This window comes from Electrophorus electricus, chromosome 8 (genome assembly GCF_041902795.1).
Source record: "Electrophorus electricus isolate QZ-2024a chromosome 8, ASM4190279v1, whole genome shotgun sequence".
In the NCBI taxonomy this organism is placed as follows: domain Eukaryota; kingdom Metazoa; phylum Chordata; class Actinopteri; order Gymnotiformes; family Gymnotidae; genus Electrophorus; species Electrophorus electricus.
The window spans coordinates 21570866-21589627 of record NC_137504.1 but is presented as its reverse complement, the minus strand read 5'-3'; the positions used below and the strand labels follow the sequence as shown (position 1 = coordinate 21589627).

Here is an 18762-nt window from a genome sequence, read left to right as displayed (position 1 = left end):
ATGAAGGAGAACGCCAAGGGTAGCAAGGTGTCAAGAATCCAGGAGAGGCCTATCCAGCTAAGTCCTCAACAGCTATATAATTCACTCACACACACACACACACACACACACACACACACACACACACAGACTGCTAAACTAATCAAAAAAGGTGATCCAACTTTTAATATCTTCAAGCACCAAGGATGAAGAATAAATATTTATTTAATTTTAGTAGCATTTCATGTGGAGTATTTTTAGATATATAGAAGCATTCCCTCCATGAAAAACAGCATCTGATAGATGCATACATGTGATTACTTATAATACATCAACAACGCACCTCACCATGACATTTTTATAAAGATCTGTACAATAAGAAGACATACAGTTTTATGAGACAGACTGCAGCAGGTGCCTTTATAGAAACATAGGACGTTTTGGCGTCAGTTGTTAATGTATGAATAATTAAGCCTCCTTTACTCTTAACAACAAAGGAAAAAGCTTGCATGCATTTCACCACACAACCTATACATCCAGAACAGGTCCTAATAAATGAAATCTTCATTTTCATACAGACATTTTCACAAAGTCTACCTTCTGTTTCAATCAATCAAATATCATTCTGGCCATTTTAACTAGTGACAGACTATTAAGACTAATAATAATACAGCAATTTTGAGTTGCTCGTGCTTCGTTTAGTAGACTTTTTGTAGACATTTGCATCATTGCCACAAAATATAATGAGGCATTAAAGCAGACGCTACCCCGTCTGAAATAGTCACAGACGACTCTGTAAACCTGAGATCTTTTTATATCCAGACAGTTTGCCTTTGGCTTAATAGTTCTCGCTTTTTTAATTACTCAGTAGAATTCAGAGAACTTCCCCAATTACTTATCCTTTGGAAAGAATTTTAGATTCAAAAATATCAAATTCTACTTTGATTTAAAATTCACAATTTTATAAGGAATTTTAACCCAATATGTATTCTAAAAAGTGTATACATTATATATGCTAAAAAGGCTGTGCTAGGAAGCAGTTTGGCATTAATAAAGAGAAATATTATAGTTGATTGAACGTGCTGGTAATGGAGACCTTCATACAGCTAATAGAGTGTCCTTACATTTAACCTTGTGCAAACACAGAGGCCAAGAAAAGAAAGCTTTAGTAACAAGATTGATTAAAGAGCATCACATTTACACTAAAGCATTTACATTGCATTTCAAATATGAAACTTGTCTTTTTAGATGGTTTACCCACAAGCCATTCAAAATGTGATCCACACGGAGCAATCATTCAAAAGGGTGTGAGATCAGCACAGACATATAGTAGTTTTATGCTGTTAGGAACTAAATGCTATTCTGCGGGGAGAGTCCTGAGACTGGATAAAACAACTGGTCTGACAGTTGGGTTTGGCAATGAGAAAACGCCAAATGTATGGAGGGCTACAGACATGACTACTGCGTGGTATACAGCCAAACTCTTTCATATGAACGGAAATAACGAATGTCACGGCAATGTACCTAGGAAAAGACGAGAAAAATCCAAAACTTTGGTTTCCACTGTATATCAACTGCTGTTCACAATTGAAGAAAATTGATACATACAGCATATACGTTTTTGGATATTCATAAAGTGCATAATTAAAATACTAGTTATATCTGTCAGTAACCATATATAAGCCTCATTTATCTTTCATGTTTTATCTCCTGCTGGCTGTTTAACCTCTATGTGTTCATTAGAACAGCACGAGCAGTTATTTGCATAATATACACAGGTCCCTCTGCCTACATCTTCTCCATCCCTCCCCTGCCGCTGGCCAGGCCGAGGGTGGAGACGCACGGTCTGTCGAGGAGTGGAATCACAAGGGCGTGCATGTCACTCCGGCGTCCTCCGAGTGGTCGCAGTTGTGCACGTCCAGCGCTATGTGGGAGCACTGGAGGAGAGAGGTCTCCCTGCCCGTGCATTTCACATTGTCCAGGAGGATGACACCGCCGCCCCGCCCGAAGAAGGCCTCCCCGTGGGCGGCTATGGCGTCGCCACACCCGAGCAGCCTGCACACCACCTGCCCGTCCCGGAGGTCCCAGGCATCATCGCACACGGTGCCCCAAGCACCTCTCTGGAACAGCTCCACCCGGCCCTCGCAGCGGTGCTTACCGCCCGCCAACCTCAGTTTACCTACGGAAAGACAGACAGGGAGAGAGAGTTAGACAAACTGCATCACCACGGAGCTGCTCTTAGACCAAACACAGTTGCCACCTTAACTCTCTTAACTCCTGAAGCCTCTTCCCGCTGCGCCAAGCCATGTCTGGCACCGAAGGAGGGATTTTCCACGGCACTTCCCGGTGAGGTGGGTCAAGTGCTTACCCTCAGCCGGCGTTGGGGAGGTGGCGGTCCTCTGCGTCATTCCGAAGGCCATCACCGTTCCTCCCCATGGATGGAAAGCTGAAGGAAAAAACACAGAGGACAAGCTTGTGATCTTGTGCTTCCTGAGCATGCTGGGGATTGGTCTGCCCAGATCAACAGAATGCTCAGAGTGGACCAGAGCCAAAGGGATGAACTCAGTATTTCATCTCCCAGCTGACTTGAGCAGATGAGGGAGCAAATCCAGGTCTCGGCCCTTTTGTATCTGACGTGAGCAAGTGGACTTTTCAAATACAAAGAACTGTGGTCATCTCCACAACAGCACAGCTGGGATCCAGAGCAGCTGATGAACCCTGGAGCAGAAAACCTGGGCATAACGTGTCCGTGTTCGAGGCCAGCATGAGGTGGAAATGTCGCTGGAAAAATCAATAAGGTTGTTAGAAAAATGGGGTGGATCTGCAGGCATTGACATGAGCAGTTATTCACAATAATGTCTTACTCTGTCTTTCAACTCATTGTGAAGTCAGTTTAGTAATTCAGCCATAGACTTTTATAGGTAAACCAACAACAGGCCGAACTTGGTAAAACTGGTCCTCTCACTTCAAAACATGATCTACATTTCCCTGTTGAATCCTGGATGTGCTAGGACAGCGATTCGAAAACTTCTTCTGGTGTGTGCATCTGTTCTTGCTATCTTCCTCATCCTCACCTTCTGTGGTGCTCATAAGACTGAGCATATGCACCGTTTGTCCATGGGAGGGTGGCACCCCCCGCTGATGCAGGCCTTGGCCTGTGTATTTTTCAAGAACGCACTGCCTCATAGGCCAGGCTGGCGGGAACAACGCCGTGAAGCTGGTAAGAGGCATTCTATTCTGAATGGCTAAATATTTGTGAAGTCGGGGTTTGTGAAGATAAGAAGAGTGCGAGTGTGAGTGTGTCTGCATGTTTAATTTCCAGGTATATGTATGTATGTGTGTGTGTGTGTAAAATAGCTGTGGGCAAGAAAGCAAGGGTATGTTTGTGTGCATGTGCGGTGTGTGTGTTTAACATTTAAAGAGGAAGTGACAGTGGAATAGAGGAATCAGCCATGCTTGGTTTAGCAGAATCAAGGGCTGCTGAGCTGAATGGTGGACGTACTTGTATGGTGGGGGAAGTACACTGGCCTGGGGATGAGACTGCAACTGAATGTACGTGTGTGTGTGTGTGTGTGTGCACACATTCACTACTAGGTTTTTGTTTGTTTTTTTACAGTGAATGACAGAAAACTCCTCGATGTATGGAACAATGTTTTATAAATGGACGCTTGATGGCAGAAGTTGAGTGACCCTACACACCCCATAGATCCTGTAATTTACTGATGCAGAGTGGACACTCTCTCATGATGAATGTGTGAGTAACGTGCATATTGCCATGTTCCTGTCTATATGCTATTTACCAGTGCCGTAACCGTTATTTGCATGTAAAGACTACATAAATAATAATACATAAATAAAAAACTAATAATAAAACATTATTGAAAATAAACATTAGTTAAATAAAGTTAAGAATTAGGGGTTTGTTTCCGAAATATTGTTGATATGGTATGAGGGCTGGTTTCCAAACCTCTCCTCAACAATAAATAAATAAATCGGCACAATAACTTCAAACACCCAGAAACACAATTAAGCCTCATATCTGTCCACTTGCACTCTGGCACAGTGGAGGTCCACCCTCAAAACTGAAGCTGTGTGAGATTGGACAGGGAAGAGAACAAGCCAAAGTCAGAACTTATTTAGTTTAAGCAAAGGAAAAGCTTATATTGATAAAACAAATCCTTTTACAGTACTGCATGTGTAATGTGTACTCTGCCTTGCTTCTGTATGTTGTGGATATTTCAATATTTCTGTGTTGTTATATTATCTTAATGTTAACGTACAGAGCACACCTAATATGTAAGAAAGTTGGACTAGACATTAATTGCTTATTTTTTCATTTTTTATATATTTTTCTTTTAAAATTGTTATTATTGTGGTGACCGTTGTCAGCCAGAGGAGGTTTCAAGGTTTCTTCCTCATGCTCTAGGGAGTTTGTCCTTTGTCATTAAAGAGCGGATGGTCCGCTTTTTTGAGAAGATTTGAGAATAGTACTAGATGATACTAGATGACAAGCCCATCTAGTCTATACTAGATAATTTGCATAGAACTCAGTATGTTTGTACATAGTTCCCTGAGCAAATTAGGAGATGACAACCTTAAATAAAGTTGTCATGTTTAGCACATGGAATGTGATGACTCCGGCAGGTGTGTGAGCCCCTGACTCACGAGACCCTGGCTGGCCTCCCTGCTGATTCTTTACTTGTAATATAGCCATTTTCAGTTCCTGTTTGTGTTTTGCATATACTTTCCATCTGGTCTTCATTAAGGGAAATGTAGAAGTGTGGGGTGTGTCTGTTTAGAAGGGCCCTGTTGTTTGTTTGCTATTGTTTCAGTTCAAACAACTGGGTTTTGGACAGTACTGCAAAACGGCTGCCATAAGCATTCTCCCTTAAACTAGATCCACCAACATGTTGTGCAGGTCTATGCCGGGACCTTTCCCAGATGTTGCCATACAGATGAGGAGCAGTCTGTTTCTTTTCCATGCTCACCTCACTTCATCATTTGGGTTCAGGGTCATTTTCAGCTCATAAAAATCCAGATGTCCCTCAGTGACTCTCATGTGACTTTTTAATGTACTTTTCAGCAAATCGTGTTGAGGGACTACAGCAGCAAGCTCCATGTGAAAATGTAACTCAAACGCTGGTTATACATTAACTAATACTGTCCATCTGTGTATAAATTCCCTAAAGTAGAGAGGCATTGTACACCAAACAACCACTGAGAGGTGAAGTGACCTCACACTGATAATCTCATTACAGCGATGCCTGTCAAGATGTGGGGTCAGCATGTGTACAATCAGTTCTTGAATTGTAAGCATAAAGGTCTGAGCGACTTTGACAAGGGTCAAAATTGTGATGGCTAGATGTTTGGGTTAGAGCATCTGCAAAAAGGCAGGTCTTGTGGGGTGTTCCCTGTATGTAGTGGTTAATGCCTACCAAAAGGGATCCAAGGAAGTATAACAGGTGAAGCAGTCACAGGGTCAAGGTCAAAGATGCTCGTGTCGAGCAAAGGCCAGCCCGTCTGGTTGAGTGCCATGGAAGAGCCGCTAGAGCACAAAGTGTTGAAAAACGTCATGCTGGCTCCGACAGAAAGGTGTCAGAGCACACACTGCATCACAGCTTGCTGCATATGGGCCTGAGAAGCCACAGACCAGTGAGAGTTTTCATGCTGACCCGTCTCCACCGCCAAAAGTGCCTACAATGGGCACACGAGTATCAGAACCACGAGGGCATCTGATTGGCAAAACAGAAAAGCATTCAACCGCTCACTGAGTGCAGTGGAAGAAGGTGGCCCTGGCTTTTGAATCACATGGCACTATGGGAAGAAATCAAGCCAGTGGAGGCAGCCTGAAGCTCTGGGCAATGTTCCGCTGGTAATCTTTGGGTCCTGACATTCATGTGGATGTTACTTGGACACGTAGCACCCACCTAAATATTGTGACAGACCAAATCCACCCCTTCATGGCAAAGGTATTCCACAATGGCAGTGGCCTTTTTTACCAGGATAATGCACCCTGCCAGACTGCAGAAATAGTTCAGGAATGGTTTGACGAACATGATAAAGATTTCAAGGTGTTGCCTTGGCCTCCAGTTTCCCTGGATCTTGATCCAGTGGAGCATCTGTGGGATGCGCTGACACAACAAGTCTGATCCATGGGGGCCTTGCCTCGCAACTTACAGGACTTAAAGGATCTGCTGCGAACGTCTTGGTGCCAGATACAGCAGGACACCTCCAGAGGTCTTGTGCAGTTCAACAGGTCAGAGCTGTTTTGGCGACACAAGGGGGATCTACACAATATTAGACAGGTGTTTTGTTTGTTTTTTTTTTACGGTTGATTGGCGTATAAACGAGACATTTCGCACCTTGATTCTGTTTTGAACGTACAGTCGCGAGCCCCCTGGTGTTGGGGCCTGCCGGTGACCTGTCTTCATACGGTTCAGCACAGACTGTTTGAAAGAGAAATGACCCCGACGCGCATGTCTGTGTTTGGTACAGCAACCTGCATCGCTACACAAAAGGGGCATTATGCGTCCTGAGCCCGCTGCTCTAAACATGGCCGGTTATCCATCCAGAACGGCAGCTGGTTCTTTCAGGGGCTCGTTTCAGTCTTACGGCAGTAAGAGGTGACTGAAGGCTGAACACGTCCTGCATTGGTTTTCTGGGTCGCAGTGGCCGTTTGTGAGTTAAAAAAGGTAGGGATAACTGTTTCGTGTCCCAGCCTTAGAGGTTGAAAGGAATACTCCAGCTTTAAACATCAAAAAGCATTCAACTCAATGCAGCTTTAAACTGGAATCTTTTTTAAATTTGGCATTCAAAGTAGGTTAAAATGGTAATATGGCATTTGTTCTTGTTGTATTATTATATTTATGCCCTGAAAGTATGTCCCATGGAAATCTAGTAGACATTTTTTTTATCCCATCTTTTACTGTAAAACAAACCATTTGACAACAAAATCGAACCATTTAACAAATATCCTTAAAACATTTTAAATTAATCTGAGCACTAAATAAAATGGTTTTTGACTTTTAATGCTGGAGTATTCCTTTAACCATTGTTCATTCCATATTTCCCATCTAATGTCCACTGAGCCTAAACCACAAAAACCTGTCACTGTCCAACCACTCACTCATATTTTACCCAGTTCTGACTTACTGGAGCAGATCACGCTGGCATCTTCGTGGTGTCCGCAATTCTGCTGTCCCCATCCCAGGTTGAAGCAGTCCTCTAGCGTCCTCTCGTCACCCCGGCAGTCCACGTTGTCCAGCAGGATGAGGCCGGAGCCGTAGCCGAAGTAGGCCAGCGGCAGGGCGGCCACGGCAGGGCCGCACCCCAGCTGCCGACACACCACCTGGGCGTTTTCCAGTTTCCAGTCGTCGTCGCACACCGTGCCCCAGATGTTGTCGTGGGAGACCTCCACGCGCCCCTGGCAGCTGTTGTTGCCATTCACCAGGCGGACGGTGGGCTTGTCTGAAGGGAAGAACGCCATGACGGTGAAATGAGGAGAAAGAAAGGAAGTGTAAATAAATGGTCCAAACCCTTCATCAGCCAGTTACCTCCCGGTACTGTAAATGTATTATAAAGAAAGTATTCAGACCCCTTTTCTGAATACAAGACATATAACAGACTGCTCAGAGTTTGGTAAACGACATGTAAAGGCACCATGTAGAAAATAACTCTCTGGTGTGATGGACTCTTTGGGCAGAACAGCAAGCACTTTGTCTGTTGAAGATCAGGCAGTGTAATCACCCGACTATCACCATTCTCACGGTGAAACGTGATGGTGGTGGTGGCATCGTGCCTGGGGCTTTTTCTCAGTTCCAGGAACGGGGAGCCTGCTAACAACTGAGGGACAGGTGAATGTGGCCAAATACTGGAACATCCTTGTAGAAAACCTCCTCCAGAGCACACACAAACAGACTGGGGTGTCAGTTCACCTTTCAACACAACAAATATACAGCCAAAAGAACACTGGAGTGGCTTCAGGGCAATTCTCTGTGGAGAGTCCTGAAGATGGCTGTGTACAGATACTCGCGGTCCACTCGGACTCGTATTGAGAGGCTCTGGCATGGAGAATCTGATCAACTGCCCAAAACCAGGTGTGAAAAGAGTACTGAATAAAGGGTCTACATACTTTAGTGAATAAGGGATTTCAGGTTTTGATTTGTAATTAATTTAAGTTTCTAAAAACATGTTTTCACTTGACCATTAAGGATGATTAAAATTGCAGTAGGTAACCCGTATAAAATATCTTATTGGTCCTGACAGTAGTACAGATCAGTTGGATCATCTGGGAGAAAACTGGCTGCTCTGGCTCCAGCTAAACCTCCTAACTCCATTTCCAAGTTCCACCACACCCGAATCCAAGTTCCACCACACCCGAATCCAAACAGTCAGAGTCAGGGGGAAGACGAAGATGAAGATGAAGTACACACGCATGCTCTTACTCGGTTTGTGGAGAAACAACCACCGTCAAAAAAAGAGAAAAAGCCCATCACTCCATTGCCAATAACAGCTCACATGGCAGACGAGTAAATAGATGACCATAAAATTAACCCAAAAGTATTAGACTGAGCACAAGATAAAACAAGGACACATATCGGAGCGGCTTTCAGATGTGGAAGGGGCCTGAACGGATTCAGAACTGATGCCAAGTTAGTCACATTTCTTGTGCCTGAGGTACTATTCATTTGACTTTAAAAAATGAACCTCAAAGCCAAGATGGTGATGGTTATAGTGAGACTCTGTAGCACATTTCTCATTTTACGACAGTTTCTGTTATTAAACACTATCAGAACACTGAAATGAGCATGTTTTTTTACTGAATAGATATTGCTGTAGATTACTTTTCATGTCTAAAAGATTTATTTCTGCTTGTTTGTTGGCCAGTGATGTTGACATTTCACAATGTGCACGGCAGCCTCCCCTGCTGGGTGGGGCTTTGGAGGCGGGGCTAGAGCGCAGCCAGGAGAGAGGGGGAGGGGCTTGGTAGTTGTATGACTCCTTTGAGTTTTCAAGACGAGTCCACTCTCTTCTCAATCCCACCTACTGCGGCTTTAAGTGTAAAGGGATGGGTAAAAATGGCAGTTGTATCCATTCATAAATCAAATCCAGAACACAATTACGTGTGCAACAAGTGGCCTGAAGACTTTCTGAACCTGCTGTGGGTGTGGTACTAAATGCCCTGGAGAAACTGCAGGAATGGTTTGCTGACCAGATCTTTTCATGAGCTAGTGTTCAGCGATTAGTGAAAGCCACGCACACCACTACTGTTTAAAAGTGAATGCTGGCCACTTCATTCCACAGTATTTTGTTATCCATGTGATACACCTGAATATGAGATACATATCGATATAGGGACTTTGATATCATAACATAGCAGGTGAGAATATTTGTCTGTGGTGTTTCTACCTCTTGTGGTCAAGGATGTGGTGGGTGTGGTCAATGTTGCCCCAATGACTGGAACGGTCATTTCCGTCACTGAGGAAAGTGAGAGAAAATATGTGATTCAATGATGAGGTAAAGGATAGAATAGAAAAGAGGAGGAAAAGGTAGAAAGGTACAGAATAGAATACAAGAATACATACTGATTGAAGTAGATGGTGATACTCATTCTGCAAATAGTGCCCTCTGGTGAGTTAAAAGGGAAATGCAAGATACCACCTTCCACCAAGAAAAGAGACTTTTCCTGATGTGTGAATGTGTATGGACTTGGGCATTTGAATGCATGTGTGTGTGTGTGTGTGTGTGTGTATGCGTGCGTGCGAGTGTAACAGATGGACTGTTCACTTCAGTCCACCGCGAATGCCAAAGTAGACAGGGAGACACAGCAGTCAGCAAGACTAGTCTGGCTCAGCAGCCACCCATATGTGCGTATGACAAGCAGGTGAAGACACACACACACACACACACACACACCTGCTGTGCCTTTGAAATCGAAGGACGTTTGGGCCCTGCTCTCTGTGTTCAGAGTGGGATCGCTGGTAGTCGATAACCCTGGAGGGAGAGGAGGAGAAGAAAGAGAGGCAGTGTGAAACTGACAGAGAAAGAGAGTGAAAGATTGTGTTGTGCTTAGCACTCGATGCTACACGCGTGGGCCTTTTGTGTTGTATCATTACTCATTTCTACTGCCAGCGATTGCAAAAATACATCGAATTAACCCAGTTGATAAAGACGTGTGATATAAAAACAGCTTCCAATAAGGACGCATTCCTCCTTTTTCGACAGCAACCAGCGGACGTACCTGTGCATATGACGCCGGCATCCTCGTGGTGCCCACAGTTGTGGATGCCCCAGCCCAGGCTGTGGCAGCTGGCCAGCTGCCTCTCGTAGCCGTTGCAGTGGACGTTGTCGAGCAGGATGAGGCCGGTCCCGTAGCCGAAATAGGCGTTGGTAGTGTAGTCGAGGGCGGGGCCGCAGCCCGCCTGCTGGCACACCACGGAGGCATCACGCATACCCCAGTCATCGTCGCACACCGTCCCCCAGCTGCCCTGGAAGTAGACCTCCACGCGGCCCCGGCAGCGGTCTGAGGTGCCGGTCAGCCGGATCTGCCCGTCTCCTGCGGCGCACAGGGGCGGCAAAGGGACGGTGGGTGGTGAGGTTTTGGAGGTGCGATTGTGAAGGAAGGCTTCACAAGGCTGGCCAACAGTCAGCGATTATGAAGGAAGGCTTCAAGACCGTCTGTTTGTGAAACGGGCGTGGCGGACTGAGATATGCTTTCCTTGGATTTCCTGGCTAGGCCTTAGACACAGCACTAGCGTTTATGACCCAAATGGCATTGTACATCTACTAGGTTACGATATAGAAAACACGAAATTGGCTGTTTGTGTGGTTGAAGCTGATGGATTTTGCTTGGTTGGGTCCTGCCACTTTCTGCAATGTTCTGCACGTTGCTGGAATACAAGGACATGCGCCAATTTAAAGTTCTACGCTCGATAACGTATAAATAATAATAGTAACACTGCGCTGTGTTGTGTGTGTGTTGCAATTAACAATGATTGTATGTCGCGCCCAGGACAATGTTGTTGGGCTATTCACTGGGCAAAATTCAGAATATTAAGTTTATCAATGTGTTGAAAGTGAAAGGGCTAGTGTTGCATGCTATGTCTATATGGTGTCCTCCTTAGATATTACACTGTACTCTACTACCACAGGAAGAGCGGTGTAATAGTCTCTCACCTGGGGCTTCTTAGACACAAGACAAAGAAACGGCCCTCACAGGCAGGTACATCATCTTAATAAGCAGAAAATCAATGTAACCCTTTAGCAACTCTGTGTGTGTGTCATGTGACTTACTTAAACCAGTGTTTTCACGAGATGGTGTTGTAGGCTCCTGAGAACTTCCTTGCCACCCTACCACTGTGTTATCTATAGAGATGGGAGAAATGTCAGCATGACACTTTCAGTTAGCATGATCTCCAGTTAGCTCTATGTCCAGCCAGCAAATCTGAGAAGAGCATGGCACAATGGAAGGTAGATTAGCAAATTTGATTCTTGAAGTCAGTGTGACAGAGTTACTTTTAAAAGATTTCCCATGTTCATTATGTCACATTGAAACTTACCTTAGTGTTTTACAATTTGCCAGCTTGAACTAGAACTTAGAAACAAACATAAATAATACTAAAGAAAAAAAAAATTGTGCAATAATTAGTGTTTTGTTTAATTGGGGTTTTGGCAGAGTGTGTGCAGTGGCAGAACTAGGATTGTCTTAATTAGTGGTCTAAGTACTATCCCTGTCATTGGGTGATTGCTGGTTCAGTCCCTAATGGTACCAAACAAACTCCAAGAGAACATAACTAGCCTCATTCTCTGGGTGGGTTGGTTTGGGTGGGGTGCCCCCCCCCACCCTTAACCCTCAATGGCTCAAAATTGTACTCACCTGGAATTAAAGCGGGTAGGACTGAAGACGACTAACATTAGGATAATGTAAAGAAATCAATAGACCCCCACTATATACATAATTAATTTTTTTAAATGATTTTATTTTTTGTGTTTAATTGCTACGTCTCAATTAAGTATATGCCAATTAAGTAAAATCATCTATTATAAGACTTCAAGTCCAAATTCCTGTCTCTCGTATTTTCAAAGAACAAAACAGCAAAACCATCAAATCTCTCCTGTCTTCTTATGTGAGCAATTAGTGTAGATGCTGTTCAGTTCAGCAAACTGCATGTTTCAGCAAACATTGACACTGGAGCACCTATTTGAATTGTAATAAATATAGATCATATTTAGCCAACACGCAACTGGAACTGTAGGGGGCCCAGACCCCTCCCTCTGTGCACTGGGCTCCAGTGCGACTGTGCCCCTGTGACCTTGGTAGTTACGCCACTAGTTAGGTTAACACATTCCCCCAATATTGATATGAAACTTACACCACTGTCAGGCAACGATGCTCTTCTGTACTGCAGGGAATTGTTTGACATGATTTAATTGTGTAGGACGGGAGCTCTGATCCCAAATGATTAAACAGTGACTCCGTTGCTCTAATTAGCAAATTACTTAATTAGGAACATCCATCCCATCTATCTAAGCCTTGGGGTTTTGTTGAACCTAGTGTATGCACACTTACTTAAACAGAGCTACACCTCTTCATTAAATGAGAGCAGAAAGCAAAAACAAAAGCGAACACACACACGCACAAATCTTGTGCAGATTTGTGTCAGCTGCAAGTGGCTCTCAGCATATAAAACTATAGCCCGAATCCGGGCTGCAGAGCTTGGCGTCACCGTGGTGATACGAAGCGGCCAACGACCTTCCGCGCCGCCTCCGTCATTCGTGTCTACTGTTGGCCCGACGACCTCTTTAGTGTATTTTGACGCAGGACTCACTTTCAATGTCCTCCGTCATCCACTGGTCCACGGCCCCGCCAACCTCACCTTTGCAGATGACGGCCACGTCCTCGTAGTGGTAGCAGTTGTGGACGCCCCAGCCCTGGCTGCCGCACTGGCCCAGGTGCGTCTCGTCGCCTTTGCAGTCCACGTTGTCTAGCAGGATGGGCCCAGGGCCCTGGCCGTACCTGGAGCTGCTGCCCACGGCGGACGCCCGCCCACAGCCCAGCTGCCGGCACACCACGTTGGCGTCCACCATGTCCCATTCGTCGTCGCACACCGTGCCCCACGCGCCGTTGCGCAACACCTCCACGCGGCCCTCGCAACGGGTCTGCCCGTTCACCAGCCGAACTGGCCCGGGGAATAGAGTATGTGCAGGTGAGTGACAGCACAGCCAAGACGTGTGTGTGTGTGTGTGTGGGGGGGGGGGGGGCGCGGGGGGTTGTTTTTGGTTTTGTTTGTGGTTCCGTGGCTTCCAGAGCCTCAGTATATCACTGAGGGGCGGTAACAAGTACAATTAAAATGCAATACCATAAAACACTAGTACTTAAAAAATGATGAACACAGTAAAGTGATGAAGAAACCCAGAGACTTTTACAGAAAAGTCCCTTTTTGAGTTTGTATTTTTCTGTTATCTGCCTATTAACCCATTAAGAAACATGAGGAATCCTCTGTGTTATAGGCCAGAAGCCCAGTGTAAATCTGTTTGACTTCACTTTTCTCTTCACTGTTCTTTACCACTAACACAGGAGAGGGCTTGAAGCTGCATGCTTCTCATATAATTGTAGCTAATAGTGACAAGAATGCCTCTAATCCTCATCAATTTAAGGCCCAAAATAAGGCTGAATATGAAATGTGACTCCCAGAAATGAACATGATGTGTGTGAGAGGGAGAGAGAGAGAGAGAGAGAGAGAGAGGTGGCACCGTGATGGAAAAGGGGATTATGTAAATTGAGAGCAAGGGGAAGTGCCCTTTTTTTGTGTGTCTTGGAGGTTGATGTGATCTTTTCTCCCTCTCTTGCTCTGTCTCGCTTTCTCTCTGCCTCATTCATCCTTCCATAATGTGTGCAGGATCAGTGTGTGCATGGATGTGCATTTTCGATTGGATGTAATCTGTGACTGTGATAGTGTGCGTATGTGTGTGTGTATATATATATACAAGAAGAAAAAAGTTTGTTACCAAAGAACTGAGGCATGAAAACACTCACCATGTGACTGGTTGGACGCTGTTGTGTTATTGTCTGAGAAAAAGAGAGACAAAAATTTCAGTGAAATTATTTGTTGAAAGGAGGTTTTTGGCTTTCCATAGTTACAGTGCTCAGTATCTACTATATCTTTTTTCCTGTAATTTTAGACATAGTGAAATAGGAAGACAATTTAGCTCAGTGCATGTTAGCACAAGACCCACTTACTATAAAAAAAAAACTGTCCTGTCTGTACTCGGTACAGATGTTTCTAAATACTATGCCAGCCACTTGGTTATGACGTTCTATCTAGATGCTGGCATCTTGCATCCCACTTTATTGTGCTGGATTGTCTCAGAGGCGTCTTTGCACAGCCTGCATCTGGGGTACTGCCTGGTGGGGTAGAGCCCAGCCTCTACTGAGCTTATATTCAGAGCTTGTTCCTGGGCTGCCATGATTAGTGCCTCTGTTCTGTGCCTCTGTTCTGTGCCTCTGTGGCCTTTTCCAGCCATCGGTAGGATTTCTCCATATCCGCCACTTCCACTGTCTGCCGGTGGTTTATTCTCCCATGATGGTTCCTGTTCCTCCTCATTCCCATCCTCCTCGGGTTTCTGCTGTCTGAGGTACTCATTAACCCCTTCATCACTTGAGGCGATCATCCTGGTGTACTCCTGGGTCTTGCTCATTTCATCCTGAGTTGCGGCTCTGACGCTCACTAGTCCCGAGCACCCCCCTCCTTCCACTTAGTGTACAGTCTCCGAGTGCTGGATTTGGGATGAAACCCTCCATTTCCTTGCCTTGATATCGGTGGCTTCCCAAGGACAGGAGCTTCCATGTTGTGATGCATGTCTAATTAGCTAAAACAATATTCCTGCTCCTGTCCTTGGCTCCTGGTCTTCACTGACACCGACAGCCAGATCTCTTGACACATGGCTCGACTGCTGAGATATTTATTTGCCCTGACCTCTGTTGGCAGCCTTATGTAGCTATACGCAAGGCCTTGTTTGTGTACTGTGGTGAAAGGGTCTTCAGGCAGTCAAATCCTGTTTCTGTCCATACAGAGGCGCACTGTCAGGCTCTGGATCCTCTGCGGTCAGTGCAACCGGGATCAGTTTCAATCAAAGCTTTTATTCCATTTATGCTTTTCTTATGATTGTATAGAACTCAAAGGGCCCTCTGGTGCCACAGAAAAGCACCCTGGGTATACAGTTGAGGTAAAAGCAGAGACGTTTCCAGGATTTCATAACATCTGGGCCTAATAAACAGATTCCAAGATATCCTTCCTGTGACATTGTTTTATATATATTATGATATTTAATATGATATTTAATTATGATATTTAACATTCTCACACCACGCTGAGATCACTGTTTAGGACCTAATAATGTAGACAGCTGATGCACAGCTGCATTTTCATATTTTCATAATTTCTATGCCCTTATTCAAGCCTTATGTAGCTGTTGGGCAAGTAGAACAAGGGACTAGCACTGTCACTAGCATCATGGATTCGATTCCCAGGGGGCACATGTATTATCCTACTGATAAACATAGCTATGTACGTCACTCTGGATAAGAGTCTGTGCCAATGACTTCAACTGTATTGTCAGCACTGTATATATAAGTCATCACCAGGCGTTCACGTTGTAAAGGGACACTTTTCATCGTGTTTCAAATAATCTTCAGACACCTACAGTGAAACCAAGTCTTCATGAAGAAGCACTGTTAGTATGTGTGCTGTCAATAGAATAAAGCTGGAGGGTGGAGACTTACCCTGGACTGATCGCTTCGTTACTTTGCGGTCTCCTGAACAGAAACAAATTGGACTGATGTCAAAGTCATAAAAAAAAAAAATAAATAAAAAAAAAAACAAGACCAAGCTCATAAACCATGTTCCAGAGTAGCTGCTCAGAGCACAGCTAGGTTATCAATAATCATAACTATATTAGTTAACATGAAATTAATAAAACTATCAAAGTTAGATATAATAATGTTAAATTAAATCTCAAATAACACATCATCAACACATTCATTCTCAAACTCAATCAAACTCTGCTCATTTTGATAGACATTGACACGCGTCCCTCTAAACAGGACCAAGGACCAGTGGGCCTGTATCCCTAGCTACATCACTTCTGCCTGTATGGTATTTTCTGCATTACGGGGGTCCCACTCTTTAGAGAAGGAGCAAAAGTTTGTTAGAAGAAAGCCAAAGTTCCTTAGAAGAAGGAAACATTCGTCAGAAGAAAGACAAAGTTCGCCAGAAGAAGGTAACATTCGTCAGAAGAAAGACAAAGTTCGTTAGAAGAAGGAAAAGTTTGTCAGAGGAAAGACAAAGTTCATTAGAAGGAGGCAAAGTTCATGAAGTTTAGAAGCTGATGATTGGGGCATCTGCTGGGTGATACATTATAACACGTGACTCAAGCGCTGGTTACAAACCAGGTCCTCTGACAGATGCTGAGCATGTCACTGATGTCAGAACATAGCTTCCATCTCTTTATAACTTTATTTCATGATGGTCCACTCCAAACACTCATATGTAAAGATTTCTTCTCAAAAAGAAAGAAGTTGTTAAGGTGTGACATTGATGACAAGATGCTCAGAAGAGGACATCGCCTGCCTACAGGGCCGTGGAGACCAGACACCCACAGGAAGTCATCCTACCACCGTCTCTTCGAGAGCTCTGCTACCCTGCCTTAAGCTGACTATGGCTACCACGTCATACCAGTCAAAACACACACACACACAAAGCCCTTACATTTACAAAAGCATACATTCTGCTAATCGGACTAATTGGACTACAAAAAGACTAATAGGACTCCTATCTACAATTTCCTTGCTCTTCTTAAGATCTTGGCATATTAATCAGGTGCACATATTAATATTTTAAACACACGTGCGCACACACACACACACACACACACACACACACACACACACACACACACACACACTGTGTACTCACTGAAATGCAGTGACGTGAGGGTCAGCAGCAGTAGTGGGGACACCAGAACAGTGAGCACACAGGCGGCAGATTTCCAGCGCCTACACACACGGCGCGATACACCCTGGTCTCGCATGGCAGTCTGAGAAAGGAGCCACCCGGACACCTGACACACACACACACACACACACACACACACACACACACACACACACACACACACACACACACACACACACACACACACTTTTCAGAAGGTTTTGAACAGAACATCTCTCATCTCTTCTTGACTCACACAGTCACATTGCATTAAACGTCATCATCAGGGTTATTGCGATCTCTGGGCTACTATCAGAGTTTTCTCCATGCTCATTGAACAGTGTTTTTCTCCACTGTATACTGAGAGCTGCAAAAAAAGCTTTAGAACAACAGATCTACGGCCTGCACGACGGCAGTGGGTTTAGTCAGAGACTGAGTCCCAAATGGCTCCACATTTGACGTCAAGTGCACTAGCTATATAGGGCACAAGTTAATTGTGCACTAAATACCAAATACTGAACCTTTTGGGATTTGAAGAGTTGTGCTGATAGGAATGGCATCAGCTCGAAGAGTTGAGTGCAGATAACAGTGGACAGAAGTGAGATTATCATCTCATACCCACCACAAGAAGGCAAGAAGACAGCTGGTATCTGGAGAAAATGTATACGCTCTAATCAGAGATGATATTACTGAAACAAAGTGTTTCTTAAGTAGCAGAATACATATGGAACTAGGTGTAGCATCTACCCTTTAGGTAAGGGTATTTGTATAAGCCAAATTTACGCAACACTTGCCCTTATGTGTATGTTTCATGTTGTGTGTGTTTGTGTGTGTGTGTGTGTGTGGTAGTGTGGAGTTGTCTCATTTTCCCCAGACCCCTGCACACACACACACACACACACACACACACACACACACATACATGCATATGAAGTCATTAATAAGGCTACTAGCACACCTACGTCCAAGTGAACTGATGGAGAGACTCACAGCCACACGTGATCTGTGCATCGCTAGCCTATATTTCACACCTCTTCTCCAGCTTCTTTGACTGAGCGCTCTCTGTGGTGTGGGCTGTGTTTTTTTTTGCGGGGGGGGGAATTTGTTGAGAATTGACTCTTAAGCACCATGTGGGAGGTAGTGTTGCCATCTGAGCGAAAAGGATGACGATACTTAGATGCCAATGTTGTCGGGCAGCAAGCTATGCATGCACAGAAAACCTATCGCATAAACAGGCCCCTGTCTGTATGACTGTCAGCCATGCATGAGGTGCGGACATGTGACTTTTTCCTTTTGTTTTTGGGGTTTTTTTCGTCCCCAAATCCACCTTCTAGTGGAATGCGGAGGAGCTTCGGGCTGCGGTTCGGGATCCCAGGGCCGAGCGGAGAATATGATATTCCGGCCGAGCAGATAGTGGACATTCCGGGGCCGAGGGCGCACAAAAAGTCGTTTCTGCTGTTGGCGGCCGCCCATCGTCGGGCCCCGGGTTCTGCTTCCTGCAAATCTGTCACTGGGGCTCTCCGGAACGCTTAGGCAGCCGATGACACCAGCACGGCGCCTCCGGTCTTGCTCTCTCCAGGTACGGAGGAAGAGGGGGGTGGGGGTGGGGGTGGGGGTGGGGGTGGGGGCCAAGGAGACAGGAAAAGAGCTTCTGCACAGATGAGATGTGTGTTTCACGCGGACGTGTCGTCAGACCACACATACACCAGGCTCGGAATCTGCAGCGTTTTGGCTGCCATACTTTCGCTTTGACTTTGATCAATCCGAACTTGTATATAAGGTTTTGAAAGTG

At 44.9% G+C, this 18762-nt stretch overlaps 1 protein-coding gene across 1 annotated transcript; it reads right to left on the bottom strand.

The window, feature by feature from the left end:
• Positions 1 to 14: 14 nt before the first annotated feature.
• LOC113577569 (scavenger receptor cysteine-rich domain-containing group B protein) lies at positions 15 to 14676 on the bottom strand. The gene is made up of 10 exons (XM_081719092.1): positions 14637 to 14676; positions 14015 to 14047; positions 12855 to 13157; positions 11272 to 11343; positions 10220 to 10534; positions 9895 to 9972; positions 9388 to 9456; positions 7132 to 7446; positions 2348 to 2425; positions 15 to 2158 (listed from the first exon to the last, which is right to left on the bottom strand). Exons 1-10 carry the CDS (start codon positions 14674 to 14676, stop codon positions 1842 to 1844), a joined length of 1620 nt encoding a protein of 539 aa, XP_081575218.1. The 3' UTR covers positions 15 to 1841.
• Positions 14677 to 18762: the final 4086 nt, after the last annotated feature.

Coding starts and splice junctions, on each gene's coding strand:
- LOC113577569 (XM_081719092.1), bottom strand. CDS start 14,676: ATGAGCAAGACCCAGGAGTACACCAGGATGATCGCCTCAA. Junction 9,973..10,219: donor TGCCGGCGTCATATGCACAG/GTACGTCCGCTG, acceptor CTCTCCCTCCAG/GGTTATCGACTACCAGCGAT. Junction 9,457..9,894: donor CGATTTCAAAGGCACAGCAG/GTGTGTGTGTGT, acceptor CACTTTCCTCAG/TGACGGAAATGACCGTTCCA.